The 17522-nt window shown below is 34.4% G+C and overlaps 1 protein-coding gene across 3 annotated transcripts in view; it reads left to right on the forward strand.

Moving 5' to 3' along the window:
• Positions 1–17522, forward strand: part of CCDC73 (coiled-coil domain containing 73) — a 58493-nt gene that overhangs the window by 9063 nt on the left and 31908 nt on the right. For 2 of the 3 annotated variants that reach the window (XM_032112039.1, XM_032112038.1), the window contains exons 3-8: positions 1570–1716; positions 8298–8369; positions 11694–11765; positions 12521–12556; positions 14299–14373; positions 16170–16208. In XM_032112039.1, coding sequence (XP_031967930.1) covers positions 1570–1716; positions 8298–8369; positions 11694–11765; positions 12521–12556; positions 14299–14373; positions 16170–16208 — 441 coding nt within the window. The remainder of the gene's footprint in view (positions 1–1569; positions 1717–8297; positions 8370–11693; positions 11766–12520; positions 12557–14298; positions 14374–16169; positions 16209–17522) is intronic. The other variant, XM_032112040.1, reaches the window with a different exon arrangement.

The following is a 17522-nucleotide window of genomic DNA, read 5'->3' on the forward strand; positions in this document are numbered from 1 at the left end:
GATTTTTAGTTATGGTCATCTCCCAATACTTGATATCAGATGTTTGTGGTAGTTCTTCATGTAGTGGTACAACAAGTATCAGTAAGGAAACAATTTTGAAAACCTGAGTGAAAGAAACAAAATATTTTAATGTGCTTTTGTGAGAGTCGGACTTCATTTATTCTAAGTTCTTTGGCTAAAATATAAGTAGTGGGCTTTTATCCTAATGTACTACTTAAAAAAAACCCCAAACAGCTTCAGTCTAAAATGTCTGTAGGTTGCCTGCACAATGCCTGATTCATGTTGGCACATTGACACAACGGATTTGTTGCCTGAAGTGCTGCATGTTTGTACATGGTTCTTATTCCGGCTTTATTTGCTGCCTCTTCAGAAGTCCTTCAAACATACACATTTTGACACTGTCAAAGAATTTATATCCTTCATATTGAACAGCTCAGTATTAGTCGTATGTTTTAAAATGAAAGACAAAAATGAGCCTGATTTTTTTGGTTTTAGCAAAAGCATTGTTTTACTAACAGATTAACTTTTGTGGTGGGGCAGCTAAGCAAGGAGTCAATCTATTATCCGTGACCAAGCAGCTTAAATGTGATCTGTGTTAGGGTTTTATTTAGACAACAGAAGAAAAAGTGGTGAGCCCTGATTTGTAGTTGTTATGGCCCCATGATACAGACCAGGTCTCTGCTCTTTCTGCAGGAATTCCTTCCTAGAGGTTCTGTGGCAGCAGCCAGGTCAGTCATAACTCCTGTGCTCTACCCCTGCCTCCGTAATTCTTAGCGCAGAAACACACGAGGGGTGTCTCTGGCAGGGATAGCATCGGGTGTTCTAGTGCACTGCTGAAAATTCAGTCTCAAGGATTAAAAAGATATAATTTGGGAAAAACAGATGAAACACGTACAGTTGTTATGTTTTTGTGAATAAAATGCTGAGTGTTGAAGTCACCTCTGGTGTTGCTAACAAACCTGCTTTTGTCCTTACAGAGACACCTGGGTCTCCTGTTAGCATAACTCCTTGCTTGACAACAGTTATGTAGCTAGCTTAGAGTACAACATCTTGATACAGGATCTTGTCGGAAGAGAATCAGAGTTTTCTTGTTAAAATTCAGAAGCAGACACTGCAAAAATTACCTTAAGTCCCTAATTTCAGTCTAAAGATGTCTTTTAAAATTGAGCCTGTCTTGTGATCTTTGACATCTTAAATGTAGACGGCAACTTTTTCATGGCACAATGTACTCATTGCAGCACCTTCATGTGAGTACAGGGCAGTGACTCTGGGAAAAAAACTCTACTTCTGTAGAGCTTCTGTCTGCTCATCGAGCTTTTGCTTAAAATTAAAACCAGGCCAACAATAAAGAGGAGAAGCAAAGGAATATTGTGAATTACTGATATCTGTTTGGTTTTTTCTACAGTATTGCACATTACTTTAAAATGAAAATATTGGTAATTGCATAGTATCTATAAGTAGTAATTTCACTCTTTGCAGAAAGAATCTGCCTCCATATTTGCAGGTTTTGCAGTTTGAGTATTCTCTTACAGATAAACTGGAGAGGAAATGCCTGTTTTTATTTTGCAGAAAGAAGCTCAAAGAATGGATGAAGACTTTAAAGCACAGGCACTTGACTCTACTCTTCCAAGTCCCTCAGAGACTTTACTTTCCATTCGATTGTTAGACTTTAAAACAAGTTTATTGGAGGCAATAGAAGAACTTCGTATAAGAAGGGTAAATTTTTTTATATTGGATTTAGTCTTTGTCTTGTTTCTGTCTCTCTGTTGGTAATCATAGAAAATGCTGCATAAGTGTCGCTAAACCTCATGTTGAATTTTAAGTGATTCGCCAACCAGGGTTTTATTTAAAAATATAATGGGTTTAGGTATTGTGTGTATTACAAATTTCCCTGTAGAGAGCACAAAGGCTACAGGGTTGTATGGGAATGAATTTGGTTTTTCTGTAACAATGTAAGAAGTTGTTAGAGTTGATAATCAGACTATTGAGAAAATGATCTACATTAAATTATTGTCTTTCATTATTCTTTAAGAGCAGCCTTTGATACAAAATGAAAAGGAACAATCCAAATATGCCAAGTCCCTAAGTCTTTCTCATTTCATAATTGATTTGCCATTTGCCAGAAAAGTGGTGATTTTGGCTGTTAACTTCTGCCTTCAGAATTACCTATGAGGGCAAAGAGCTACAGTGATAACCAAATACACTTTATTTCACCATTTTTACATTGTTAAACTATTAAGCTAGAGCCCTACAACAATAGTGTATTGAGGATTGGGGGTGGGGGGGTTGTTTTTGAAATGAGTTGAATCATCTTGTAGTAGTACCAGGGTAAAATTGGTTCTGTGCTGGGAAAGGCAGCTCTGTTTTCTTGTGGTTAATTTTTCACTTGTATTTTTCTGTGGTTACTTTTTCAATTGTGTGTGTGTAAACATTTTTTTCTATTTCTCCCCTTAGTGTTTCAGAACTGTTGTGTATATTGAAAGACCTAAAGTGTATTTTTCTTCATCTGATGATTTTGACCTGTTCAAAAGATGTGTATTATTACTTTTAAAATATTAGTATTGATGACATGCTTGATTTATGCTTATTTTGATCTAAGTGAAATGCTATAATCCTCTCTTTAAAAGCCATAAACAAAAGAATGACTGCCATTAAAAAAAAAAAAAGAAGAGAAAGGCTGCATGATGGTACTTTATTGGTGCAGTACTGTTAAAGCCCCAATGGCGTGATCCCCAGACCTGTGTTACATGTTTATTCTAGTCAAAGTATTTCAGTATTAAAAGTAAAGACTGAATAATTTAACTTCTATTATAATAATCAGAGTGTACTTTCTTTATAAGACCGCTTAGCTGAATTTACATTGTTAACCTATTATTGCACTTTTAATGCACTTGGTCAGAGCCTAAAGTGTTCATAGAGTGCCATGGAATTTCATCTTTTGGCATTTTTCTTTGGGTTTTTATACCTGTTTTGTGTCTGCTGTACTACAAGAGTTTGTGACTGTGATTTTGTAAACGTTGCCTCAGAAGGGTAGTTTTTTGCCTTAAAGTTGGTCTTAGTTTCAAAATTGATGCAAATGCTGAGAGCCAATTTCACAGTTAAGACATGATCCTAAGTTTCTAAAATAGCTGTGCTTTCCTACCCTAAAAAAAAAAAAATATATATATATATATATATTTACGTGTTTAGTTAGAAATTTAGGTAAAAATGTAAGCATTTTACAGACAGCCAATTTGAAATCTTAGGGTGTCCTGGAATGTGTTTTTGATTTGTTTGATTTAATAATCAGTTCCGGGCTGCTTGCTTAGTATGTTTGAAGTTTGGAATATAAAACATTAGTACTTTGTAGAAGCAAGGGTTATTGATTAATATGGTTTATACCTAGTGCCATTCATTTTTATCTTTTTAAGTAGAACTTTGTATGGATGTTTTTGCTTTAAAATCCCCCTTAAAAACCCTCTCCCCATTCTAGCTGTGAATTTCTAACAAATTCAATCAACATGAGGTTATTCTGTAAATTTTTAATCAGCCCTGAGAGAAAGGTAGTGCATAGATTGAAATACAGGGATAACTTAGAGAATTACAGTGCTTGTCTTGCACCATGCAAATTTTTCTGTGGACAAGAATGAAACACACAAACTGTGTCATCTGCTCCATAAGAAAGTGGAGTAAAAGTAGAAATTCTGCAGGTTTCTTACTACTTTTCACACTTCCTTTCCAGGTTGCCTGTGAGGTTCAGTAGACTGATAGCCTGAGGGAGGCACTAGAGCCAGTACAGTGGATTTTACTCTCAATTTTGTCTTTGACCTCTGGCTTGACCCCAAATGAGATTATTTTACTTCTGTTTGCTTCTGTTTTTCTTCCCATTCTTGGTCTTGCTTGTCACTTCAACAGGAGACTCTTTGGGACAGGACCTATTGTGTATTTTGAGTTTAATAAACTGCATGGAATGGTTGGTTAAGATGCAGTATAAATTCAGATTAATAAAAATAAATTTGTGGATGAAATTATCTGTGTGAAGCTAGACAGATAAAAACCAAATTCTTAAATATGAAGATGTTTTGAGAGACTTGATACAATCCTTACTTAATGTCATCATTTCATGATTAAACTCTCAAAAATAGTTTGGAGGAGTTGCTCCTAGTAAGTGACTGTTCATCTGTTTCATCTTCCAGATGAAATCCCAGTCCTTCATAGCTGTGCAAGTTTGTTCCAAAGAATACATTGCTTAAATGATTCTACTTGATACAGCTTCACTTTATTCCTTTGGCTATTCACAGGGTCTTTGTTCTCCATAGAAATTGACATAATATGAATATGTAAGTAATTAAAATCTACAAAAAATCATGTTTCTCTTTCCCCTGCCCCACAGGGATTACTTCACACTCCAATAGTTAGATTGTCTTCTATTTTTTCCCGTTTAGCTTCCCCACTCATCAAGCACTGACCAGGCCAGGGATTCTTTTGTGCCAGATACCACCTTCACTTAGTTCCATGTCTGCCAGTCTTGCTCTGCAGTCAACTGAATGCATTTTCTTCCTAACAGTCTTTTAACTGGATTTTATACCTAAGCATAAATGAGGCTATTTTTTTAGCAAAATCACAGAAACAAGGACAGCTGAATATTAGGAAAAGAAGTAAGTATGTGGATACAAGGGAATAAGCAGCACTGAAGTTTACAGATCTCATGACTGTGACATCCTGTGATACTGTTTTTCAAGTCAGCAAGGCATGCATTAGATGATAATTTCTGTGTTAGTAAATAATGTTGCTTTTGATTAGGAAGTGATTGCTTGCAGTTGGAGAGGAGAGTGTTGTAAGTATCCATGCAGGCATTTCCAGGAATATATTCTGATGGAAGAGATTTAGTTAAATATAAAGGAATTGTAACTTGTGCAGTGGAGTCAAGGACAGACCAATGAAAAATTTCCAAAGGAAAAACGGTGGTTGGTATACATTTCTGTGTGTCTGCTTCTGAAAAAGGAAAGTTTTTGAGAATAGATTCCAACTATATGGTTGCTGTTGTTGTTTGTTAACTGTAGTAACTAGTAAAATCCTACAATCTTTTATCAGGAGCAAAAGTTAGAATAATGCTATGATAAATATCTTCTTTCCCTTTAATACTTGTCCTGGAAACAAAGCTTAAGAACAATATCCATGAGGTCTACTAAAAGTTGTACTGGTCTGCTTAGTTCATGAAGGAATTTCTAATTATAGTTTGAAACAATCAGAAAGTGTAGTTTCTGTGAGTACTATTTGACCTGCATGAGAATTGGATGTGCAATTTTGTAGGAGGGAGATTGTAAGTTCAAAAAAGATAATAAAAGTACCTAGCAGCAGTTTTGGCTGCTTGGACATGAGCCAGCTGTACTCTGTTCCTAAATCTGTTCAGGGTCAAGAATCGAGGGGGCTTGACCAATCCACAGCCCATCTTGTAAAACTACAGCCTGAAGCAAACACTTTAAAGAAGGCTTGACACTTTCTAAAGGTTATAACGAGTAAATAAACCATCAAATTACTCCTCTTTTATTGTTATGGTCGTCTTTTTTTATAAAAACACTTAAATCCATGTAGTCCTAAGGCATCTAATAAAAAATGAACACTTTTAAGGTTTTGTGGATTTTTGATCCCTCATCAGAGTTATATACAATCTGGTTCTCCTAAGTATAACAAAAATGTTTTTGTCTTATTAAACAGCTGATAGAACTTCTAAAAAAAAAGTGTTTCCCACAAGTTTTAAAAGCTTTCAATTCAAAATGGGTAAACTATAAATGTCCTTTGAAAGATGTAAAAATGATGGATTAGGCTTATAACTGTTAGCGATTTCACATGAGAACATTTTTATCATGTAATTGTCATTCTCAGTTTAAGTATTTATGATGTTTATTTTTTCAACAGTAGTTACATACATACACATTTTTGATAGCTTCTAGGTACACCTTTATAATTTGAGAGTAAGTTGGAGGAGTGTTGTTCACTTAGAACTTTGGTTCTTATCCTCTTAAGTATTCACAGCAAAGGGCTCGCTTAAAATGGAATTTAATGCCAATTTCTTACAATTTTGAGCAATGCTTTTGCTAATAATATATAATTTTCATGGCATTTGTTACTTAATGGCAGAAATGGTTGAGGATTACACCTTTTTAAAAAGCTCCAAGTCAATCTCATTTGGTTTTATCACTCCAGGGATATCAGGGGAATGTATTTTCCTTCAGTACTTATAGAATAGTATCAGAAAAAAAGTCATTGCCACTCTGCAGTACTACTTGTTAAAGCAGAACTGGGAAGCATTGATAATCTTTTAAGTTCTCTTTTTTTGTTGTTTTTTACCATAAGTCATATGAAATAGGTCTCTTCTCCATCTATATTCCACCAGTACATAAGAGAGAAGCAAAAGCTAAAGAAGTTTTCTCTAGTTCTCTGTGAGCCAAATCTTAATTTTAAATGTATATTCAGTATTTTGTATGTAAAATTCACATGATTGCTGAGGCATGTATTTAGAACCTGCAAGAATCTTTTGAAATGCTTATGGGTAGCCTCCTGTGGAAAGAAGTGTGCTTCTCTCCACACGTGTGCCTGTAAACTGTCTTCTAATCAAGGAAGTCAGTTTTTGACCTAAAACCCTATAAAAGATGTCAATGTCAAAAAACTATTTTAAATCACTTGGGACATATTTTTCTCTTTTATTTCTATTGATAAATGGTGGGACTATGAATCAAATATTGTACTAAGTGAGAAAGGGTTGCAAAATCTACAAAACTCTTTTGCATCAATTGATGAAGTGTTGTAGATATCCTTGAATCAAAAACTTGGAACTCTTATTCATACTGGGCTGCAGAAAGAATTGCATTTCTTAAAGATGCAGTATATTTTATAGCCAAAAAATTTGTGTTATCTTCTTCACTTGGGAAGGAGAAAGAGCCTTCATTTGTTCTTTCAGTGTGTCAGGAAAGGTATTGCTTCATCCAGAGGTGATATCTTTTTTGTCTCATGGCAAGTTGTAGTTGTTCATGGTATTGCAATTCAGTAGAATTTTACTTAAACCCCAGTATTAAGAGAATGATCCTTTTGAGGCCTTCTTTTATTTTTCATTAAAGGGATTCATGGCCTTTTTTTCCCAAGTTGTGACTGTTTCCTAAAGTTTCTAACCAACTTTTGAGGTGTGAGTCACTTAAAGAGTACTTGAATTTTGAATTAAGATTGCAGGATTTAAACTGTAGTGAAGTTGAACTTAAAAGGGCATAAATTTGCGCATAATTTATCAAAATGCACAGTTCAAGTATTGGGAGTATTCTTCTACCCTCATACAGTCAGTTTGGGCCTTGTTGGAGTGTGTCCAGCACAAGACCTCAGTAAATGTTATTAGTGCAGCGATTCATCAAAGAGAAGTCAGGCTTACTTAATGCAGTCACTTTTTCAAGCTGGCCATCAGTGTGCAGAGCCAAGGCAGGAAAGCAGCTTTTGAAGCTCAGTGACTCATTAGTGTAGCTTTCCAGGTCTTTGAAGGATATTCATTATTTTGACTATGTGCAATAACAGGACAGTGGTGAGTTGCTTATGACAGGCATCAAAAGCTTGAACACTGTTCTTGCAAGAAGTCATGATTGTTCATAGGGGAACCTTTCGTTCTTCCTTTTTTTTGAGTATTGGATTTGTGAAGGAAGGCCGGAGCTCATAGAAATTGGACTCCAAAGGGAAGCTGATTCCTGTTAGGAAAATTTACTTTAATACCAGAATATTTCAGGAAAGTTGTCATAAATATTTATTTAGCAACTGTGATTATCAGAAGGTAACTCTCATTTATTATCAAAAGTAATAGTTTGATTCTTGACTAAGTGCTTCTGCAAGAACTGGATTGGTAACAAACCTTCTTGCTATTAGTACCTTCTGTGGATCATGGAGGAAACTTTGGACTTCAGTAATGGTCTTCTCAGATTTTCCTGTAGCTCATCTTATCAAAAATATGTGTCGATTACCCATGATTCTGTTTCAATTTTTTTATTTGGTAGGTCAGAAGGCTTTGTGGCACAGAAGATAATGATAAATATTTCACTTTTTCCATAAGAACAGAAGTAATTGCTGACACAAAGTTTTTAGTTGTCCTAGGAGATGTCAAAAAGAATAAAGATTCAAATGCTTTGAGCTGAATATTTAAGCTGTCCCAAAGATTCTGAGTCATTAACTATGATTATCTGTATCATTGACTACAGTGGATTCTTGAGGCCCTTCTGCGTCTTACTGAATTTCTCTTCATCTACGTGTTTTGATGTTTGCTTTTTATGTTTGTTTTTAACTAGGAAACCGAAACTAATTATGAAGACCAAATAAATAAAATTGTTATAGAGAAACAGGAACTTGAATGGCAGAAGGTAACTTTCCTACATGATTTTAGTGTTTTACCTGCTGAGATTTAATTTTAATATGTTAATATAAATTTTGATTTGTTACAATTCCTCTTTTTAGAGCTATTTCTATTTCTAGTAGTTGAATGTGCTAGCTTATAATTTAGTTATGAACATCTGTAGCTTTTATTTTGATTTGGATTGTGCCTAGCTTAGAAATGTGTTTAACAAGAGAATATAATAATATTTAGCATGACTTGGCAATCTTCCATCAAAAGAGGTGGAAATATTGAAGCAATGAGACATTTAGCTGAATATGAGGCATATTGACACATCAGTGTGGGGGAAGCTGTGTAGCAGCTTCTCTGTATTATGTTTGGCTTTGGCAAGTGCAAATATCAGTGCAGCAAACCACTTCACTTGCAATCTTCTGGAAGTGGCAATTTTTCCAAAAAGTTGCTTTAAACATTAACTTGTATGTTATCCACACTCAGAAGTAGTGTGTCAGCTTTTAAATGTTGAGAATGAAGTATTCAGTAAAATAAGTCTAACATTCTTCTCAGAGTTAGGGCTCCTGAGGTTATGCTTTCCTAGGAAATGCATTCCCTTCTTTAATACAATCAAACCTATGACCCCTGTCACTAGGTCACAAGATAAAAGGCTTCACTCTGTATATTTTACGATCACAGAAAAAACAATAATTTCAGCTCTATCCTTGATCTTGGGATATTTAACATCTTAGTTGTAAAGGAAGACTATTTCATCTTGGAGTTCATCCTAACCATCTTAAATTAATAATCCTAACTCTGTGCTTTTCTTTCTTGAAAGATATATATGTGCACACAGAAACAGGAAATATTTTATATTTGTAAAAGCAAGAGTGCTTTCAAGTTGTAACCCTTCTTTGCTTTTCTTAACCTAGCATTGCAGCTCTTAATATTCTGGGTTCAAAAGGGAGGATTTCCACCCATTCTAAGACCTTAACAGCAATTTAATTTACCGCTCATAAAAGGGTGGGACTTACAGGTAGTGAGGTGAACTCTATTCCTGTATTTTGCACTTAACATTGATGCATAGCAAAGCTGATGTAAACAATGAGTGGTAGATTTTGGGAACTTCATGTGAGAAAATATTCTGGAAATTCAAAGGAACAAGCTAATGCAAATTTCCAGTCCTGGAGACTCTAGTAAGATGAAAATTCTAAGTATGACATTTAAATTGAATTTGTTACCTGATTGTTTCTGAATTCAGAATCATATTGATCACAATAGTAGTTCAGTAAGTAGACATCTTCCTCTGGCTTGTTAAAGGTTCTGTTTTTCCATTTCTTTCATAGATTTCCCTTTAAGTCAACATTTCTGTCATTCATTTCATTTTACCATAAATTTAACAATATTGAAATAAAGACATGACTTCAGCTAAGTCATGTTACAGAATTACAATTTGCCTATATTTTATAAATATACTGCTGCTGCTCTTGAAAAAATACACTCAAGCAGGGAAAACTGAATAACCGGAGAATATGTTCCTTAAAATCTAGGGAGTGTACTCATTATGCTTGCAGAACATCACAATATCAAAGCTGATTTTGTTCATATTTAAAAAAAAACCCTGCTTTTTTCTTCAGTCTCCCTCCACCACACATACATGGCATATATGGAAAATTACTTCCAAGCCTGAATTTCTGACAGGAATAATATAATTATTTTATTTGATAGTCTTGCATGTGAGGCTTGTTAGAAAATGAGTATTTGTAGACACTCCCCAGTCTTTTTCAAAATAAAATACCTCACTGGAATATACAGTACAAGAAAGTGGTATGTTATAAAGACTTCAGCACTGGCATTTTTTTCCATTACATCTGTGATAAAATTGTATAAAGGATGACTGTTTTATGAAACCAGACTGATAGCTACATAATTTATTATATGATATTGGCTTGAATTTGTGTATTTTAAAGTAGTGCCATCTTAATTTGGCAGTACTATGGATATAAAATTTCATTTCTGTAGTGAGCAGGAATACTGCACTGGGAGTAGTTGGTTTGCTGTCCCTGCAGTACTGCCTCTGCCTCTCTAGGGTACTTCACATGCCTGTCATCCCCTGGAGAACCTGTGCCTTGAACACAGGGCTAAGGAACAACCTTACAAAAACCTTTCTCAAGACTTTTATGTAGTTCTGAATATTCATTTATGTAGTGTATATTGTTCGTTACACACAAATAAAAACTTTCTCTACTTATCTTAGGATGAGTTAATAAGTAAATGAGTATAGAACACCTTACTTCCATGGATTCTTGTCTTCTATCAAAAGGCAAGAGCTCTCGCTTGTACAATGTGAAACCAACACCAACTTGCTGGAGAAAACAGCAATTTTGGAATGGACTTCATGTTTAAAAAGCTCTCAATTCCTATTAAGGCAGGAGAAGCAATTAGACTCCTTGTGTGTGAAACAGATTTTCGGTTTATTTTCTCCCATTCATTCTTTTTAATAGTCTCAATTTATATTTATTTTTGTGCAGTCATTACTGAATTGTTTCCTGCTTCACACTAATATTTCTAAGCTAAACACTCATATTTTGAGATAGCTATCCAAGGACAGTTGAGCCTCTTAACTACCTTTACCTAATATATTTCAGTGTTCAGAACTTAAAAAACCTGGTCTTCCATGCATACATTCCATGGTAGAGGTGAAATATCTTACAGAGAAGCACGATGCTTAAAGATGATGGAGATTTCCAGCTTGCAGAGTGTAGTATTAGCCTATGAGATTATGATATGAAATAATAACACAAAAAAGTACCTCTTCACTCGTTTTCTTGTCTTTATGGATGAGAGTAAAGCCAGGCAGGATGATGATAAAATCTCATACTATTGTCTTACACTTAGTCTTTTCTGCCCTCCTTCAGCTCTTTCAGGTAGCTTGTTAAATGACCAAAATTTAACTATAAACAGAATAACAGTTATTTTAAAATGGGATTATATTTTTAATGGACAATAAAATTTTGTTGTAACTACCTGGAACAGTGTCAAGGTGCTGTCTTAAGATGGCAGTGGATGTGGATTGCTGCTGCAGGCTGATGGGGTGGGTAAGAGTTGCTTACAGAAGTTCTAGCAAAAGGTCTGTATTCCAGGGGTGAGAATTGTTTCCTCTTAAGAATTAAAGAGAAGCTCCTACCGAAAAGACAATTACCAGTTTAAAAAGGCGTCTTTTTAGTCTTCAGGGCTTTTTAGTCAGTTGTGTCTTTCTAAAAATATTTAACAAGAAATCAGCATTTTTCTTGAAATACTTTATATATGATTTGCTCTAAGATAATACTTAACTGACACTGTTGTTATTTCACATGAGCAGGAGGCTCTGCAGCATCAGGCTGGCACATTGCAACAACAAAATAAAGAAGCTATGGCAGCTTTTAAAAAACAGGTAACGAAATAAAGCCTTTGACTTTGTGGGATTTTAAAATATGATGCATCATAGCAAGTTATCAGTTGGTATGAAAATATTTTTCTATTGCATATGAAATGTTAGAATATACAGCTCAAAAAAATCATGTCCTTTCTTCTGACCACAGCACAATGCTTGTATTTTGACAGTTCTTTCCAGATGCCACTCCTCCTGGCATTTTTCCTTTTTATATTTCAAAAACCTCCTAGAGAAGATAACGCTTCTTCTAATACTTTCCTTATTCTGTTTTGCTTTGTTTGGTTTTTCCCCTCTAAGTTAGCATGACCTCTGCAAGGGTAGATTCATAAACCATGGCAAAAGATCTGCCACACAAATTACCCGGCTCAACATTTGAAAGTGTGTTTCACTCTTGCGTTTTATTCTCCATGTTATAATGAGCAAACACAAGTGCTGAGAGACCTTGCAGAGAACATTCACAGGAACTGAAACTGCTGCCCATGGTGATGAAGAATTCGTCACTAATGCTGCATCACAATCATGTCACACAAAAAAGAAATTGACAAGCAATTAGGTTTCTTCCTTGAAAAAATCATTCGACATTCACAAACTTCTTCTTGTGACACTATAGTTCCTATAGTTTAAAAAAAAGCAGGAAGGTCACTATGCAGGTCAATATAACTCCATGTCTTGTTAAATTACGTGAATAATATTAATGCCATGTGCTGTTCTGATTTTTTTGTTTGTTCTGTGTTTTTATGTGACTGACAACCAAGTTACAGGCAAGGATGTTTGCCATGGAAGAAGAAAAGGTACTCTATAATTATTTGTTATTTGTCATCCAAAGAAGAGCATAAGCAAATGATAATGGCATAAAACTTATCAAACATGTCCTAAGTATAAACTTAATATTCTAAATTAAATTCTATTTCTTGCTACGGCCTTTGCAAAAGAAGTATCTTCATAACTTTGTTACTTCTAGTTTTTTGTTCAAAACCTATAGAACTTCCCCTGTGAAGTGTCACTGCTTATGCTAAAAATCAGTTGGGGAAAGAGTGTTCTTTGATAGTTCCATATTGCAGCTTTACAAAATTGACTTCATTCTAGGGGCTTGGGATAAATGGGATAATTGACCTTTCCAAGTTGTAGTGAGAAATAACATTTCTAACTGCCTTAGTGAAATCAGATTTTAATAGGGATTTTATTGATTTAGCTGAGCTGGTTTCCTAAGGTACTTGACCTAAACAATAAAAAGATAAATTTTAGCCTGAATTTATGTGGATTTTGTTAGCTACATAAGTTTTTATGCCAGGATGAATGCCCACTTCCTCCTCTGAAGGATTTACATTTGGTGTACAATGAACCTGTTTCAAAAAGTGAAGTCAGTGAATGTTCGCATGTGGCCTCTATTGTTTCATTTAAATTTCCTGGTGGTTTAGAGCAAATGAATATACTGCATGTGGCATAAGAACTGGCATAGAAATTTTCAAACTGGTTAAATGGCTTGAAAGGATATCAAAGTAAATCTTACGTTTGCTGCATTTATATTTATTTATATTTATTTTATATTTTCTGGTTGAGTAATTTTCTCATTGTATTTGGAGTTTTTTCTTGTTAAGACATTCCATTTGTCCATACATACCCACTTAGTAGTCTCTGATTTGTATTTTGAATGAAAGCTTCAGAATTAAATTGTATGCTGATTAATTTTTCCTTCTAAATATTTCCATTGAATTGAATAGTACTTTAAGTACTTTATACCAAAGTAACTGAATGAATAAATTAAGCTAGAGTTAAAAGACCAGTTTCTGCTCCATTTTAGAATATATGTACTATTAGTCATGAGGTAGTTTTGGAAGATTGCACAGCCAGCACTATGTTGGAATGACTGGAACGTGCAGGGGTGTTTGAATGGATGTATTTGTGTTCACTGGCATATTCTCTGATATTTAGATTCTGGTCTGCATTGGATTGACTGCAGCCAGAGATTCTTACCAGATTTAATTCTACTGAAGTCCTTTGAGTTTCTCATGTGCAAGTTCTGTATGTGTGTGTATATATGCATACCCATACACATATTTATATTTATATAAATATAAAATGTACTTGCATGTATTTAGTGATTCTAGTGATAACAGATTACAGTTCAGTCTTTGTGGAGCAGAAAAGCTGAGCAAGTGTTTCTACGAAGGTCCTGCTACTGCAGATAAGAAAATGGATTTACCTGATACCTTTGGTTTTAAAACCTAGTACCTTTGTTAAGGTATAAATAATGTTTTAGTTCTGCCTTTTTCAGGCTTGTCTCTCCCAGAACAGACAATTTTAAGACTTGATGAATAGAGTCATAAGTGGTAAAAAGATATTATTTTGTTTTCACTTTTCTTTTTATAGCAAGATGTATCTACATTTTAAAATTATTTAACTGAATTTTTCCCCAATGAATTTTTCTGTCACAGCAGAGTAACACTTTGTTTTTGTAACATTCTTTTTGATAAATTCTTGTTGTAAATGCATTTATTCTGCCCAAATCCTGAAGTACAGCTTTTGTTGAAAGGGAAAATACCAGCTTGCTGTCGAAACAAAAGAAAAAGAAATCGATGGATTGAAAGAAACTTTAAGAGCATTACAGGTAAACTATTGTTTTTGTAAAATAACTTTTCTTGGAATGCAAGTGTTTCAGTTTTAGGTGTTTTACTATTAAGAAAATAGTTGTTTTTAAGAGGATCTTTAAAGCCTTCTTATTTAATCTCTCCGGGATGTGTACACCTCACTTTCTAACACTGAGTTTCTGTTCCAGTCTTCAGTGTCAAGACTACTTCAAGTTAACCTTCCGGCTAATGTTCTTTTCCTCCAGAAGACTCAAAAGTCCAAACAGTGTGTGAAATGTGCTTTCTTTTCATTTCCACAGCCTTCCTTTTTCTTCCCATTCTTGTCTTACTTCTCACCTGTCTGGGATCCCTGCTTTTGGACTCCTAAATAGAAATAAATATTCACATTGTGCCTGCAACTCGCAGTGTTCCCTGTGGTTTTGGGCGCTTTCCTTTGTCTCACTGGGAGGTTTCTGTATTTACACATCATCTGTGGCTTAAGACCAATGCAGATATATTGAAAATGGATTACTAGCATTGCCAGATTTCAGATGTTACCAGGAACTAATTATTTTTCTATCCAAAACTGTGTGGGATAAAAATTCTATTGAAAACAAAAGGGTTACAATGGATTATTACCATGATTTTGCAGCTTCTCTTGGTTCTTACTAACATTCTCTTATAATGGAATGCATTTACTTGGTATCAGACTGTTTGTTTAATCACTTAGTTAACACTGAATGTATTTTTGGGGCAAAAGAAATTAATTTCCATGTCTGGCCCTCTGTGCAGTAACTGTAAGGATGTTTGCCTTGCTCAAACCTTGGCATAGCACAGGTGATGTAGGATATCCATTCCTCCATGGTCTGCTGAACATAATATGTGGACGGCAAGAGTAATGAAAGATTCCAGTGGTCCTTCTTTTGTAAGGTAAACCACAAATAAAAAAAAAAATCTTAAATGTTTAATGTTCACAGATGAAGCATTTATATCCCAGCATAGTTCAGATCTAGGAAATTCTGCTGTGGCTTGAGGAAGCAGGAGGTCACAGTGGACACGTGGTCCGAGGGAAATTGTTTGGAAGTGAGCCTGATATAAGAGTGAAGAATTTTTTATTCAGTTCTCTGTTCTTCTCTGTAGGGTCATAACCCTACCTTAAAATTATTGTTCTCTACGTTTTTCCTAGGAAGAATATTTTCTGTATAAGATTTGCACACTCTGGGTTCTTTGACATTACTCTTTTTTTCCCCTCTTATACTTAAGCATTATGCAAATCAAAATATTCTGTCAATGGGGTATTAAAATAGTGTTAATATCTCCTAATGTCAGCCTTATATTATTAAAGCATGTGAGATTGGTACATTATATCTTTATATGCTACCACTTAGAATATCTAATGAGATGTTATTGGGTTTTTTCCAACAGGGAACACCCTTCTCTTCCTGCAGGAGTTGAGGGAATACTTTCATTTCTAGCTTTGTCTTCTTCTCTGTTTATTTCTGAGAGTCTAGTTTACAGGCTGTGGTCCATTTGCACATTATTTTTATGATACCTGCCAGAAAACACAAGGATTTATGCATTTTTTCAAAACTCCTCTGGTAAAAAATCAGTGTACAGTGGTTTTACATAATTTAAATATTGAAGTGACATTATGAAGTAATGTGAATCTAGTCATAAATGAAATTGTGCCATCATTAATTCAAAACCAGTATTACTGTATTGGATGGATTAATAACAAATGCAACTAAATCCTAGGTATAACAATACTTAATTATGCAGGTTGTTGTCAGAAAAAATTTAAGTACCATTTAATTAATAACTCTCTGTTGTTTTACAGATTTCGAAATACACTTTACAAAAGAAATTGAATGAAATGGTAAGAAAATAATAGAAGCAAATGAAAAACCAAGGAAGAGCTTTAATGAAAAGAGTTTTCTTAGGGTATAATGCAATACTAACCAACTTTAATACTTAAATGATATATGATAATTATTACAAATAGCAGAAAGAGGTATCCGCTTCAAACCTGAAAATCTTACAGTAGGTTTTTTAGGTTTTTATAGTGTGATAGCTACTGATGACAGTGTGGTATTTTTTTTCTCACTGAATTAAAGTAGAATTGGTACGTTTGTTCTCTTTATAGATTAAAGACTTTTTTATAGACTGTCATTTGAATAATGTAATTATTTATTCTAACAGGATCTAGCATAATAATCTCAAAAAGTAATACAGAATTCCTAGCAGTTCTTAGTTTTGTTTTCAAAAAAAAGGATGGTTTTCCTCTCACTCTTTTTTGCTCCTCAGAATTAGTTCTTAACATCAGTTTCCCTGAACAGTTTAGATTTCATCCCATTCAGCTTACTCCCTTTGACACAGGGAATAAATTTACCCAGAGTGACAGCATAGTGGCTCTGAACCCTGTTGTCTGTTTTAGGAAGTGAAAGAGTGAGCCACAGAAACATTGCTAGGCTTGATTGAATAAATGCTGTGAAAATTCTGCTGCTGCTCAACTGGAAAGAATAAAGATAATATTGTCAGACCATTACAAACTGTGATTTTAATTAAGAAGCTCAAAAAACTAGAGTCCAGTTTAGCTTTAAGTACCATGACATTTGTACTGAAAGTCATCTTCAACGCTACAGTGGTTTTACACAAAATATGGTGAAATTGAATAATGTGCCCTCTGACCTGGGAGATAAGGCTACAAGTTAAAGATCAAAGGCAACATAAAATGTGTTTTGTCTTACTTCACTTTTAACTTGTATTTATTCCTAAAATGCAGCTGATCTAAAAATGTGTTGAAAATATACTAAATTATTGGACTTACATTTAGGTAATTTTGCATATTATCTTTCTTTCATAACTTTCAAGCTCAGTCTTCCACATGAATGAGAATATTTAAAGGACAACACCTTTTCTGTAAGGAAATGCATCTAAGCTGCTTAAACAGATATATTTCTTACGTTTATAAACTTTTCATTTAATTGATCGTTTGAATATTTTGAGAACATTTGCTTTGATACAGAGTATGGTAATGAAAAATGATATTGAGTGGAGGCAAGGTGCTAGAAATCCTCTTTTGCATGTAGCACTAAACAGAACATTTACAGTTGGGACTTATTTATGGAAAACGCTCTGATATGAAATGATAAACCCCACAAGGTAAACAGAAGTGAATTCTTTCCTATAA

Source organism: Corvus moneduloides, chromosome 6 (assembly GCF_009650955.1).
Source record: "Corvus moneduloides isolate bCorMon1 chromosome 6, bCorMon1.pri, whole genome shotgun sequence".
NCBI lineage: Eukaryota > Metazoa > Chordata > Aves > Passeriformes > Corvidae > Corvus > Corvus moneduloides.